Genomic DNA, 15,550 nt, shown 5'->3' with positions numbered 1-15,550 from the left:
GTTCTGAGGTTAAAATGAGGTAATACTTGTAAAGATTTTAGAATGAGTCTCTGGCACACAGTAAGCCCTGGTAAATGTGAGTTCTCGTTAATACTATTAATAACATGAGGGTAGTAACAATTCCGTATGTCCTCACATCAACAACTTACAATTCCTGTCCTCCACTGATCTGTTCTCCTGATAAAATCTGAAATAAACAGGCTTCATATAACTTTTTAATTTCAGTTGACCTCAATGGTTTTAAGACTGGAAATAAAACAGCACGAAATAAACATGACAAAATTAATCTAGATGGATACTTTAAGTTGCTGACTTAAGAAACTACTCAAGAAATATGTTTCATGAAGCAGGATGAACACTGCTCTGGACCCCCAGAGACTAGACAGTGTAGACATCAGAGTACATGGAAGCTGTCCAGTAATGTTTCTTGAACAAATTAAATAAAAGATGAATTTTTAAAACTGTCACCCCAATCATCATCTCATCACTAATATTCTTTCACTGGACCCCATTTCCTCCCCTCTGGAGCAACGTACCTCAAGTTTTAGATGTATTCTAAGAATACTCTTTCAAAGGACACAGGGTGATTTGGTAGAACCAGCATCAAAACATTATACTCAATTGTGTGCGATCAGACGACTGGAAAGAGGGCCGCGTCTCATGTGACACGGATATCTCAATAAACGCCTCCCTCTGTACTCACCCCCTTGCTCTCCCCACGACATCCTTCTTCTCCAGCCAGTGTTGTCCTTGTTTATAGAGGCCTCGGTCATCAACCGCATTATTATCTCCTTTGGTCAAAAACTTGATATGTCCATTTTGCCTTAAAAGAGTACGGGAGACCCAAATTATCAAACACCTTCATGCCATTTGCAAGCACCAAATCTGCTTTTGTTAACTAAAACTCCAATGGAGCTGTGGTATTTGACCATCATGCCTAATATCAAAATAATTACCTATGTAGCTAAAAGGATGTTCACAGCTGTGTTTATGAGAGGGAAAAACTGGAAACAGGTTAAAGTCTAACATTCAGGAGTTGAAATAAGCAAGCATTGAGAACGACGTTATAGAAGGACAGTTAATGACACTGGAAGATCATACAAATTTTATTACATGAAGAAAAGATTACATAATAGCATCGACAGTATAGTCTCATAAAAATATTAAAATAAACACAAGCCACCAATTTTCTGTAAACACAAAGAGCAAAGGAACACATTAAACTACCTCACGGGACATAATCGGCAGTAACCAGTAGGGGAAACTACAGAATAACCGACTTTCTTCAACAAGCTGTGAGGGACAAAGGAAGCAGGAGAAAGAATTTACAGGTTAAATGTAAGAGACTATAAAGCCATATCATATAAGCCAACTGCAACCAAGGACCTTATCTGAATCAAAAAGTCAAACAAACTGCTAAAAAAAAAAAAGTTATGACACAATTGGGAATCTGAACAAAGACTGGACACATAATGATGCAAACATACAGTTGTTCCTTCTTGGGGTATAACCATGCTGACTGTAGTTACGTTTTTTAAAAGCTCATTGCTTATGCTTTATAGACACTTGCTAAAATATGTACATATGACACGACATGACATTAGGATCTGATTTAAGTCACACAGGCAGGACACAGGAAGAGGTAGTGTAGGTGGGGCCGAACTGACCACAGATTAGTAATTACTGGGACTGGCTGACAGGTACATGGGAGTTCATTATACAGTGTTGTATATACTTCTGTGCACATTAGACAGTCTCTGTAATTAATTAATTAATTTTAGTTTTAAGTAGGCTCCACACTCAACGTGGGGCTTGGATTCACGACCCTTGGATTCACTGACTGAGCCAGCCAGGCGCCCCAGAAATGCTCCACATTTAAAAAATAAAACAAAAGAAAAAAAAAAAAATAAAAAAAAAATAAAAATAAAAATAAAACAAAAGAAAAAAAAAAAACGATATAAAAGAGATCTGAAGTGATATACCCAAGGTAAAAGCAGTGGCCATCTATGGCTTTCTTTAGCTTACCTTTTTCTTCTATTTCTTTCTCCAACAAACATACATTGCTTTTACATGTCAGGGTTTATAGGAAAAGCATTTTACTTGATCAGGGAATTATTAGTTTAATTCTGCTAAAGAACAGGAGGTTGCCAATAATTTTAAAATTTAATTGAAAGCAAAGTACATTTCACAGTTTGATAAAGACTATCTTAAAATTAATTCAAGTGAGTTTGGGTTAACTACTGTATTAGAAAGAAGAAAATTAGCCTCAGCCTCCTATTGACTGATAGCCACTTAGATGCTAAGCCAAAAACTAGCTTACTAGACACTAAATGTGCAGATGAAACTAAATTGGAAGGTGCTACAAAACACCAAAACTAGTTAAGTGCAAACAGACATGCTAAAAATGAGATTCTGGTTAGAAAAAATGCAAATATATACAGAGAAAAAAAATAATGTGTAGCTGACAAGTCGGTGAGCGAAAGAATGTCTGAAACAGTCTGGAGAGTGAAAGAAGGCAGGTGCCGAGAGGGGCCGTCGCAAGAGTCAAAGTCGGGAGCGCACAAAGGAAGAGTCCACTCAACCACGAAAACAGCAGCAAGCCCACAGAGGCAGAGGAGTAAAGTCAAGTTTGAGGAAAGGAGAACGGCGGAACGGGAAAGCTCCCCAGGAAAGGAAAGGGATGCTACAGCAGATCCGGGCTCTTCTGAAAGACCCAACTTACCAACAAAACACACAAACAGACCCGAGCTCCCGGGTCCAAGGTGTCGTCCGCAGGGATTGCTGGAGGGGTCCTGAAAAGCAGGGATCCCCTTCGACCTGATGGGAGTGGTGGCGGCCGGCTCCTGACCCACTGGCCGTCAAGACTCACTCCAGTACCTCACGGCTCACGGGCCCAAACACTGACCGGAGACACAGTCGCGTAGGCTTGTCCCTCACTAGCACAGGGACCGAATAGTTAGCATGCTGTCTCTCCGAGGAGCTCGGTGTGTGTGCGGCTGAATTCAACCAGCATAATACCGTGATGCTGGGGCGGGGGACTGAATCACTTTCTAGATAAGAAAAAGACCCCAGAAGCCAAAGGGGTGCAAAACAATCTCTCTGCACAGAAAAAGCAAAGCCCGTCGTCCCAACAGCAAAAATTTCTCCTTCCGAACACCTGACCACACGATATTCAACATCATCAAATTATACCTTCTGTAATAGGCTGCACTCGCTAAATGCGCATGAGAGTACGCTAAGAAATAAGACAGGGTGGGAATTTATATGTGAGAAAAACATAAGCATTCAGAGTGACTAACAGGCTAACATGAGGAACTGTTCAAGAGAATTAAATCGACTGATGATAATTAAAAGCAATGTCACCTCTTTACATGGAAACACAACCATCATTACGAGCTAGCTCTTTTGTGACTCATTTAACCTGGAAGAAAATGGAAAACAAGAGAAGAGTAGGGGGAGAGAGGAGTAGTCAAAGAAGAGCTGTGGCACCGTTTGCCTCAGCAAGCGTATCTCCTAGCTCTCGTGCAGGAGTGAGGTGTGAGAACTCCCCTCGTTTTACTTAATTAAAACACAGTAATCACAGTCAACGCGGGAGGTGGCGGAGTCTTTAAAGACCACCACTGACCACCTTTTCGCAATACACTATTTTCCAAACGACCTTCTATTATAAATACTGGAAGTTTCTTGACGTTTTTTACAAGAGCTTCTGCCTGAGCTCAGCGGTGCACTGGATTATGTGTGCTTTCCCACTGCCCGGTCACACAGCTCAGCGCACGCGGTTAGTGTCATCCCAAGAACAGGAAGGGCTAGGGAATGACTACGCAGGGCACAAAGAACAGATTCAAATTCATGGACCCAATACCAACATATTAAGCGGTACTTGGCCAGCTGGTCTTTTAGTTTAGGGATTCTTTGCATACGGGGTAACACCAGTATATTCCACCATATGTTCATGAAATCATCACGTTACAAAAGATAGTAGAGTAGATCCCAGTGCTGTACGGGGGAGAAAATGTGTGTTTATAACACAAAGAGAAGATGACTCCAAATTTAACATTTTCTCCGGGTGCTAGGGTTACAGGTGATTTTGTTTGCTGTCTTTCCTAAATGTATACAGGATCGTGTGTATACATGTAATAAGAGTGTTCACAAGACGGAGAGTCAATATATGAAAAAAAAGAGCTTTATATGATATTTACAAATTTACAAAGGCACAGCACACAAGGAGCAGGTGGAGAAGGAGGAATGAGAAAAGAAAGAGGTCGGCTGAACAATTCCCACCTCTATCGTTCTCAAAGCTCAGGATTTTATTTCTTTTTTTTTTTTTTTACGTTTTTATTTATTTTTGAGACAGAGAGAGACAGAGCATGAATGGGGGAGGGGCAGAGAGAGAGGGAGACACAGAATCGGAAGCAGGCTCCAGGCTCTGAGCCATCAGCCCAGAGCCCGACGCGGGGCTCGAACTCACGGACTGCGAGATCGTGACCTGAGCTGAAGTCGGACGCTTAACCGACTGAACCACACCCAGGCGCCCCAGGATTTTATTTCTTAAAATAATGTTGGGATGAAAGAAATGAGTAACAGTACAAAAATCAGGCTGAAAAGGTTCAGGGCACATTTACCACAAACAATCCATTCTGGTTGTCATTTGGTCCCACATTTAATAACAGTATTAACGCTATTAAATCAAATGATTATCAGGGTGCCCAGGTGGCTCAATCGGCTGAGCATCCAACTTTGGCTCAGGTCATGATCTGCCAGTTCGGGAGTTTGAGCCCCACGTTGGGCTCTGTGCCATCAGCTCAGAGCCTACAGCCTGCCTTGGATTCTGTGTCTCCCTCTCTCTCTCTGCCCCTCTGTCACTCCTGCTCTGTCTCTCTCTCAAAAAAAAAAAAAAAAAAAATTTAAGAAAAAAATTTATATGATTATCACAATCAGTATTTTAGTCTCCCCAAAAGAAAAAAGGAAATTGGAAGCTTCAGAATATTAGCTGGATCTGTTATCTAAACAGGACTTCAACTTGGAGGCATCTCCAGAATCCAAAATGAATCACCAACCTTAAAATATTCAGCACTCTGTTAAAATTATTTTTAAATTTTAAGGACTGTAATTGATGTAATATCTGTCAATGAACCTGTCCTAAAACAAGATGAACTGTTTAAAATAAAAAACTCAATCAATTTTGAGGGACTGCATATGAAAATGGACAACTTTTGCTCTACCAAAAGCAGGGCCTGAGTTTAATTTGATTTTCTCTGCTAAGTTCAGTTGGTTCTGCTTTGCTTACAAAAGGCAAAGCTAAGAACAAACGCTGCAAATTAACTCTGAGACTCTCGAAAACACTACCTGTACGGAATAAACCTTCATAATTCCACACTAAAGTTATTTTTTTAATTTTTAAAATTTATTTTGAGAGAGAGAAAACGCAAGAGGGGGAGGAGTAGAGAGAGAGAGAGACAGAATCCCAAGCAGGTTCTGCACTATCAGCGTGAACCTGACACGGGCTTGAACCCATGAGCAGTGAGATCACGACCTGGGCCGAAGTCGGACGCTTAAGTGACTGAGCCACCCAGGTGTCCCCAAACTAAATTTCTAAAAAAATTCAGTCATTCCTTTCTAGTCAATAGCAGAATGCTGTTTTAAAATTATAATCTTTCAAAATATAGACTGAAGTTTGAAAAAAAAGAGGAGTCAGATCTTCATTTCATCAGTGAAGAAGGAATTCTCTCAAACTAGAATGTTTAGGGGATTGTCGAAAAGCAACAGTTGACAGGTCCTTCTTCTTTAAGGGGAGAAAAAAATTATCCTAGAGGGTGGGGTAAGAATAACATAATATTTATTTAGGGCTCCCCCTCATTCCCAAGAGCCTAAATCACCTGCTCACCGTTCTACTTGTCCTCTGTCCTCCAGGACACCTACTTTTTCCTTCATTTTTTTCTTTCCTTCCCTCCTGAATGATTCCTAAGCTAGAAGTACCATAGATTTAGAAGGGAGGGGGTGAGGAATACAGAGCTGGACAGGGAAGCACAGGCTCAGAACTCACAGATCTTGTAATTCATCTTCCAAAACCTCTTAATATTACAGATAAAGAAGCCCACCAAGAGAGGTAAAGTTTTTTGCTCATTGTTATGCCCCACCTCTACCTCCAGGTGATTCTAAAGGTTTTACATACGTCCTTTCTAATTCTAAATCTTTAAAAAAATTTTTTTAAAAATTTAATGTTTGTTTATTTTTGAGAGAGAGAGAGAGAGAGAGACAGAGTGAGGGTGGGGGAGGGTCAGACAGAGAGGAAGACACAAAATCTGAAGCGGGCTCCAGGCTCGGAGCTGTCAGCACAGATGCGGGGCTTGAACTCACGAACTGTGAGATCATGACCTGAGCTCAAGTCAATGCTTAACCGAATGAGCCACCCAGGTGCCCCCTGCCCCGCCCCATTCTAATTCTGAAATGCAAGAAGGGTCTATGTTTAAAAGAGTAATTATATTTCAGAAAGTTTCTTTGGAATTTGAAAAAGTTGATAAATTTATTCTTGTTTGACGTATCTATTAGATTGCCTTAAAGATTTTTTTTCAAAAGATTAAGGAGGGCTACTTCATCAATTACATTAGAAAATTCTATTTTGGGGGGGTGCCTGGGTGGCTCAGTGGGTTAAGCATCCGACTTTGGCTCAGGTCATGATCTCGCGGTTTGTGAGTACAAGTCCCGCGTCGGGCTCTGTGTTGACAGCTGAGTCTGGAGCCTGCTTCGGATTCTGTGTCGTCCTCTCTCTCTCTCGAAAATAAACATTAAAAAAAAAAAAAGAAAATTCTATTTGGGACCATCTGTTATGTCATGTGCTCTGGGGGATGATATACAGGGCTATGGATCTGATTGTGAAGTAAAAGGCAACCAAGAAAAACTTCCAGAAAAAACTTCAGAGAGATAAATGAATTAATAAATAACTACTTAGTTTTCTAAATGTCTACCAAACCTTCAGGTGTTCATAAAAATGGACTGGAAGAAGTACCTAGGTGCTCCCCACACTTCTTAATCTTCAGGCCATCAAAATTAAATACTCAAAACACTAAAACATGAAAACATTTTAAAACAGAGAAAATATAGTTTGCACATACTTTTCATGAATCTTCAAGACTCGATGAACTATAGGAATCTCTCTTCCTTCTATCCTAAAAACAACAATTTCTCCCACTCGGATGGGATCTTCAACTCGGTTTGTTAAAAAGAGAAGATCTCCTCTATGAAATGCAGGTTCCATGCTGCCACTATGAGGGAAAGAAGTTAGTAAAAAGAAAATGTGAGATTAAAATTACTTTCAAAATTAGATACTCAACAAAACAATCAAAAGTACCACCCTTGGAATATACTCGATACCTTAACAAATATATCAACATCAATGTATACTCTCAAAATATGGTTTCCACGGACTAATGAGTTATACAAAGCTTTCTTTAGTTTTCAGCCTTTACTAACTAGATCCATTTCAAGCATTGCTATTCAAAGGAGCTTAAATCTTGAAAAGGGCAATGTTACTAATTCCTTAACCTTTTAAAATTTCAAGTGACAAATGGAATATAAAAGAATGAACTTCATAAACACTGCCCTTATTCCCACCTCATCTGAAAACGCTAAACATTATTCAAAATATATTCAAATGAGAACTGGGTCATCTTCTGCCATTTATAAAGATATAGACCAAGATGACCTTACGGTTTCGACCCATTTAGAAGGAAAAACACCCCATCAAGTCAAAGAACAGTCAGCTACAAAGATAATGCTTCTGTTTTCCACTTACTTATTTTAAAAAGAGACACAAGAAAGAAAACCAAGAACAAGAGCAGGGATTTTTGTCTAAGAATTTCAGAAACGAGTAAAGGATTCAATGCCATGGTGATTAGTGAAGACAAACTTCTAGAGTGTCTTCTCACCTCTCCTCTGGTCCACCCTGTACCAAGTTCTTCAAAGGTCCTATGATATTTGTACTAATTAATGAACCTTTTCTTGCTATGAAGAAATAGCCCATCAGTATTATTTTCTGAAACTCGAACTCCAGTGCCCCATAACAATAGATTTAGTAAGAGAAAAATAGATAAGGATTAAAATCTAATATAAGAATAATGACAAAGTCCAAACAGGTCTTTATGGAGATTCTGGGACCTCATAAGAGAATATAGCAGTGGTTCCCAAACTTTGCTGCATATTAGAATCACCTGGGGAACTTTTAAAAAAATTCCACATGCTAGGTCATATCTCTGGCCAATATAAAGCAGAATCCTTGGGAATGGGAGGCAGGCAGCAGTATTCTGTAAAGACCCCAGGTGATTCCAACGTATAGTAAAATCTGGGAACCGCTACGTACATGGATTTTCCAGGACATGTTTATTCTCAACACTTTTGTTAAGGTTCCTCAGGGGACAATGAGTGTTCCCTTTTTCAGATGTTCAGGCAGAAGACAGGACAGGTATTTGGTGAAAACGTTAGAGAAAGTATTCTAGACATGTAGTTTTCAAGGTTTTACTGATTGCTTTTTAAAATCAGTGACATCCTTTGTTCAAATAAAACCTTGCTTGAAAATTATATAAATAAAACAGAATAAAGCTGAGTTGCTATGGTTTAATAGTTCATTTTTATTGAGCATTTACTGTATACAAAGTGCTATTCTGTTTCTTTTAAATAATCTTCAGAACAACTCTATGATGTAGATATTATTTTTTATTAATTTTTTTAACACTTTTGAGAGAGAGAGAGAGAGAGAGAGAGAGAGAGAGAGGGAGAGGATGAGTGGGGGAGGGGCAAAGAGAGAGGGAGACACAGAATCTGAAGCAGGCTCCAGGCTCTGAGCTGTCAGCACAGAGCCCAATGTGGTCTTGAACCCACGAACTGTGAGATCATGACCTGAGCCAAAGCTGGATGCTCAACCGATGGAGCCACCCAGGCGCCCCTGATTTAGATATTATTATTACCCCAACTTTATAGATAAGGAGATTGAGGCTAAGAAAGGTACAAAGTTATCAACCAAAAAAATTATACAGAGGAGATCTGAACAGGGAGTCCAACAGAATCTACTCTCACTGTGCTAAACTGCCTCTGAACCACTCTAGAATTTTAGGGAGTATTATAATCATACTGCATTTAAGAAACGTCACTTCTGGGGCACCTGGGTGGCTCAGTCGGTTAAGCATCTGACTTCAGCTCAGGTCATGATCTCACAGTTCGTGAGTTCGAGCCCCGCGTCGGGCTCTGTGCTGACAGCTCGGCGCCTGGAGCCTGCTTCACATTCTGTGTCTCCCTCTCTCTCTGCCCCTTCCCTGCTCATGCTCTGTCTCTCTCTGTCTCAAAAATAAATAAACATTAAAAAAGAAAAAGAAACATCACTTCAGAAGCTACAGAGTAAAGGATATTTAAATATTAATTTTTTAATGTTTATTTGTGAGAGAGAGACAAAGAGAATGTGAGTGGGGGAGGGTTAGAGAAAGGGAGACACAGAATCGGAAGCAGGCTGCAGGCTCTGAGCTGTCAGCACAGAGCCTGATGCAGGGCTTGAACCCATGAATGGTGAGATCATAACCTGAGCCGAAGTCGGATGCCTAACCAACTGAGAGATCCAGGCGCCCCAGGACATTCAAATATTTACTGAAATAATGAGTAAACTAGAAAAGACCAGAAGGTAGACTGGGAGACCAGTTGTCCAAACTATTACTTGGCAACCATTAAAAGTGTTATTAAAAATATGGACACGGGAGAATCACAAGGGGACAAATAAAGAAAAGGATGCACATACAGAATTACTTCAATTATGTAGGAAGTAATATACATGAAAAAAGAGACTAAAATGGTAATATTCATTATATCCCAAACTACGGGTGACTTCACTTCATCTAGATTCTTTGTGTTTTCAATGTTTCATACAATGAAAATATATTAACTTTCTCTGATTATAAAAGCATATTTTTAAAGGTCACTACAACAGCCCAGGCAGGAAATGCTGAGGGCCTGAAATAGAACAACAGCAGGGGAGACAATTAAAAGAGTAGAAGAGAGAGGGAAAACAACAAATTTGATGGCCAATCGGATATGACAGAAAGGGGTGAGCAAGGATGACTCCGGGGTTTTCAACAATGGCAATGGAGCAGATGGCAGTGACGGTCACAGAAACAGGGGGAAGATGAACAGGTGGGTGGGAAAGGAGATGAATTTTACTTTTATTACGTGGAGTTTCAAGTGCCCGGTCAACATTCAGATGGAGATGTCCAGGGTAGGGTGAAAACAAGTCTAGATTTCAGAGAGAAAAATCTAGAAATCTAGACTTCGGCTCAGGTCATGATCTCACAGCTCGTGGGTTCGAGCCCCGCGTCGGGCTCTGTGCTGACAACTCAGAGCCTGGAGCCTGCTTCGGATTCTGTGTCACCCCCTCTCTCTGCCCCTGCCCCACTTCTGCTCTGTCTCTCTCTGTCTCAGAAATAAACATTAAAAAAAATTTAATACATCAATCATAAACTTTATAAAAAGTTATATATAAACCACTGAAATATTTTTAAACTGACTTCAGCTCTATAAAAGGGGAAAAAAAGTTTTGAAAGTTCCCTGAAACTCAGTTAATGAAAGTATGAAAGTATTTGTCTTCACCTGAAACTAACATAACACTGCGTGTTAATTATATTGGAATTTAAAAAATAAATAAAAAATTATTAACAAAGAAAAGTTATTTGTCTTTATCCCCAATGACTTCACAAAAGTCTTAAAGGCGGGTTCTCGGTTAGCCTGAGTCCTTCGAGGCATATTTGGTTCCACGTAAAAATTATATTCCTCGAAGTTACATGAAACCTGGGCCACCTGCTTTTACTTGGCCACCCAATCACATACATGACCTTTCTCTAATGACTGCTCCTTCCAGCCTTGATCAAATTCTCTTCCAATAGGACCTGGTCTCTTTTAATTTCCTTTCCTTATTTCACACCGCTGATCGGAAAAGCTTAGTATATAAATAAACCTCTTGCTGCAAAATAACTTATCCCAATGCCACTTTTAAGCCCCAAATGATATTACAAATTTTCTAGCTGCAGGACCACCACTGTGTCGAGCAGGGCCTTAGTTGAATCCCCTGTTCACTCCAACATCTCCATTTTAAGGGTCGTGAGACTGTCCTTAAGCAGCTCCACTGAAGGGAACTCAATATGAAAGAATCCCAGAAGACTCTCGAAAAGAAGCCTCCCCGGGCTCTCTCTCTACACCTTTTCCCCACAGCGCCAATTAGTGTGGTTTCTCCTGTCAGTGTTTGAAACTGAAGCTCTCCACTGAGTCTAAAACCGTCTGGGAACTTGGGGCGAAGTCTCTATACTCCCAGACTAGGACATTAAATGCTTTCCCAGCTAATAAAATCCATGCCTTTGGATCTCTAAAATTACAGTTCCGTGTGACTGTTAAGAAACACAGAACAAAGGTATGCGTAAGAGCAAGTAAGGTGAGAGTGAGACACTGGAGACCCAGTGCCCTGGTGCTGGAACCACTTGTTGCTGAAATGTGTACATCCTTTTCTTTCTTTTAAATTTTTCTTTAGTGTTTATTTATTTTTGGGAGAGAGAGAGAGAGAGAGAGCAAGTGGGGGAAGTGCAGGGAGAGAGGGAGGCACAGAATCTGAAGCAGGCTCCAGGCTCTGAGCTGTCAGCACAGAGCCCGATGTGGGGCTCAAACTCACGGACCACGAGACCATGACCTGAGCCAAAGTCGGACACTTAACTCACTGAGCCACCCAGGCGCCCCTGAAATTCATAAATCCTAATACGACAATGAAGGAATCAAATTGATCTTATTAACAGTAATGTACTAGTATCTAGAATTTACACAACATTCGTGATTTATTTTATATTAACACACCATTATCTCCAGAAAAGACTTGAAAACAGCTTACATAATTAAACCCCAAATAAGACAGAACTATAATGATTCAATTCAACAACCAAGTGGTAATTCTCCCAGAAGGAGTTAGTTACTAAATTAGTTTTTTTTTTTTTTTTTTTTAAGCACTAGAGTATGAACACGAGGGTAGAGAAGGAGGACCGGTGGAAAAAAAATCAGTACTATCTGTCACTTTAAGAGACAGCACTGGTATCTTCAAAATTCCTGAAGTCTATTTAGAAGTGATATTTAAAGGTCAGCAGGAAACACGGAAATAATCAGTGATGCTTCTGTACTGACACTGAGTGCCGCAGAAAAACTCTTAGTTCGTGGAGAGGATACATAATCTAGTAAACTAACAACTAAGTATCAGTCTTGACTTATCCAAATGAGGAGCGTACCAAGACAGAAGAATTTCAGGAAAACACAGTACATTGAAACACTTTCTTAAGAGATGTGCCCAAAAGAAAACTCACAACAGAGTAATTGTTTCATAGAAAAGTCATGAGCCCTCTGGGGTCTGAATGGTAAGTGCCTAACAAGGCTGTGCATTTCTCACAGTTGAAAAATAGGAACTAACTTTCTTTCAGGCCCTCTTCTGGGAAAATGTAGTTTCTAGAACAATAATACAACGGTTATTCAGTTAGTCCATTTTTCTCTCAAGTAATGCCGTGCAACCCTATGCCGTGAAAAGAAGTTGTTACCTGAGCACCACTACGATCGGACTTTCACTTCCAGTTATGACCATTAACCCCTTCCAGATCATTAGTGCCGAGGAAACTATCATTCCAAAATTTAGGACTTGATAATACAGCTGTAAAAACAAAAGAGAGGAAAATCAGATCCATAATTATCCCCGCTCAAGAAAGCGACCGAGAGTAGTGTCAATTTAAAACATTTCAAGCAGTACCATCAGGGCAGCCGAAGTTCTGAAACATTCTTTAAAATACGGTCACGATTATACATCGGCATCCCGGAACAGCCCTCCTACCACCCAACAACCTGTCTCCTTTTCGTTTGCTAAACACGCTACCCTTACAGGAAACTTATGTTCAGAACTTTCAACAGACGTTATTTCATTTAGGCTACAGGACAGTTCCCCTCAAGTCCAATTTCATCCATGATACACACCAGCCGATAGATAGTAACATACCAGTGCTCCTGAACTCCTTCAGGACGTACTTCCCCACAACACTTATCTCTTGATAACCGTGGGCTATTTGATGGCCTGTGACCGCACTCCTCATTTTATGGTTGAGGAAACCTAGTCTCAGAGGGAGGAAATGACTTCGCCAAAGTCATACAGCTCGTCAGTCACACAGTTAGGACTCGAAGGCCAGCCTTTTCCGTCTTGCTGAATTTCCACTACTCGACAAATCGTCAAATTCTAGGACTTGGAGAAGCAGATACAACACCAAAAAGGCATTTCGTGTGAGGGAAATAATGTGAGCTAACTGTGTCAGACTGAGACCGGATAATGGGTAAAAGCAGAGAGGATGATCGACTCATTTTCGTTACTTAAAAAAATATATGTGCGTGTGGACATGCTGCAAGACAACGGGTCTAGTCTTCAAAACTCAACATCATGAAAATAAAGGTGGGAGACTGTTCTAGATTAAAAAGGACTAAGGAGACACAACCAAATGCATTCAATGCATTCTGACTGGATCTTTGTTCAAAACAAAAAAATGCTCGTAGGAAAAAATCCCAACTATTCAAGACATTTTGGGGGGTGCCTGGCTGGCTTAGTCGGTATAGCATGTGACCCTTGATCTTGGGGTCGTGACTTTGAGCCCCACATTAGACGTAGAGATGATTCTGAAAAGGCATTTTGGGATCAATTGGGGAAACTCAAATATGACTTAAATTCTGACACCCCTATGAAATATGATGTGCTCTGTGGATACCATTAACATCATCCTCAAAGAAGAAAATATGAACATTTTCTAACAGACACAAATATTTGTTATCCTTTGAGTACTGGCGTGATACGAGCATACAGTTTGACACTCCCATTTACAGGTAGGGAAGCTGAGGCACGGAGAGGTTATGTGATGTGCTCATGGCTGCACAGCTGTTGGCAGGCAGAGTAGTAACTACTACAACTCAGGTCTCCTAAACTCTACCTCTTTGAGAGGGTAGCTTCTGAGAAGACCAAAAAAAATGGTCCTTTGATTCAGAAAACAGAATTGAGGAAATGGAGGAGAGGCTAGAAGTAGGAAAACTAGTTTCTAAGAAGTGATTATCGTCGACCAGTGGGTAAACAGTCAGGAATCCAGCTAAAGGCTGTATTTTCCAAATTTTTGATACTAAAAAAATCACCTACAGTACTGCTTAGAACAATAGATTCTACGCCCCAATCCCGAATTTCTGTGAGATTCCACACAAACTACCAAATGTAAAATATGGTTCCATTATCCCTTATTCAGGAGTCAGAAAGGTGTCATATTTCAAAATCGGCCAAATTTTGAAAAGGTAATCCTTGCGAGAACCATACATTTATATAACACCCCTAGCAGGGTCTATGGCAATATCCCCAAATCAAGCATGTTAATATTTCTGTGGCAAAACTTAAACAATTCACACTGAAACAAATAAAATCTAAAAATAGCCACATCTATCAGTTCAAGTATCTTTTTTAATGAGGTTTTTTTTTTTTTTTAATGTTTACTTATTTTGAGAGCGCGTGAGTGCACACACGTAAGGGCAGAAAAAGAGAGGGAGAGACGGCAAATCCCAAGCAGGAGCTAGGGAGGCTCTTTTATTTTACTCTTTTGAGTAAGGCTGTTGGTAGGAAAAAGAGGCGAGAAAAGAAAGGGAGAAGAACATGACAGTTTTCAAATTTTTGCTCAGATAGCGTGCTTCTGCCTAGGTTTCAGCCACTTACTTAGCTGTATAGGAGCCTTTTAAGGGACATACCAGTTATACACAGCGGGGGACTTTTAACCTTTTCCTCCTTAATAAGAACGATGGGGGTGACTTTGGTGATTAGATAAATTTCCCAACAATGACTCTATGGTGAAAGGCAGTATTACAAGTCTGAGGAAAAAGGGAAGGGTGGTTATGGGTGGAACAGTGACCTTGCAGGGACAAAGGAAATTGTAATTTTTGTCTTTCATGTTTCTTTTAAAGAATACTTTATTAGATCCCCCACACCTGTTCTGACAATGCTACACTGGTGCCCTTCTGAAAATGGAAAGATGACAATGAAAGATTTTCATTAACAAAAAGACACTTGGAGGCGCCTGGGTGGCTCAGTCGGTAAACGGTGTCACTTGCGGGCACGCACATGAGCACTCTCTCAAAAAGAAATAAACTTAAATAAACAACAAAATAAAATACACTGTAAGTAATACATAACAAGAGCTCAAGAAAATTCAGCAAAATAAAAGCTGGTAAATTTTTTAACAGCCATAATCTATCTAGAAGATAGACAGTGCGTTTAGATAGTGTGTGCATTTATCTGTTATAGTTATCAAAGACACAGTGTATTTCTTATTCTTCCAAAAGAGATTTGAAAGTTCAACACATAGGGTATTTTCGTAGAAGTCACACTTCTAGCAATCTCCAGCAAAGACAGAAGCGACCATGGAAGCAAAATGTGTCTCAGGGCTACAAAATGACAGTTGGCCTAAGTCTTCAATTCCTCTTAAGACCT

General features: G+C 40.1%; 1 protein-coding gene across 4 annotated transcripts in view; it reads right to left on the bottom strand.

Annotated features, from left to right (window-relative positions):
* The window catches only part of SEC11A (SEC11 homolog A, signal peptidase complex subunit), a 41,196-nt gene that overhangs the window by 6,575 nt on the left and 19,071 nt on the right, over positions 1-15,550 (bottom strand). For 2 of the 4 annotated variants that reach the window (XM_042987646.1, NM_001290621.1), the window contains exons 2-4: positions 12,597-12,706; positions 7,113-7,262; positions 704-823 (exon numbers count right to left, since the gene is read on the bottom strand). In XM_042987646.1, the coding sequence (XP_042843580.1) occupies positions 704-823; positions 7,113-7,262; positions 12,597-12,706 (380 nt within the window). Of the gene's footprint in view, positions 1-149; positions 247-703; positions 824-7,112; positions 7,263-12,596; positions 12,707-15,550 lie in introns of those variants that run through there. The other 2 variants (XM_042987644.1, XM_042987645.1) reach the window with 2 other exon arrangements.

Source organism: Panthera tigris, chromosome B3 (assembly GCF_018350195.1).
Source record: "Panthera tigris isolate Pti1 chromosome B3, P.tigris_Pti1_mat1.1, whole genome shotgun sequence".
NCBI classification, from domain to species: domain Eukaryota; kingdom Metazoa; phylum Chordata; class Mammalia; order Carnivora; family Felidae; genus Panthera; species Panthera tigris.
Note: the sequence above shows the minus strand (reverse complement) of the source record. Positions and strands in the feature narration are given on the sequence as shown.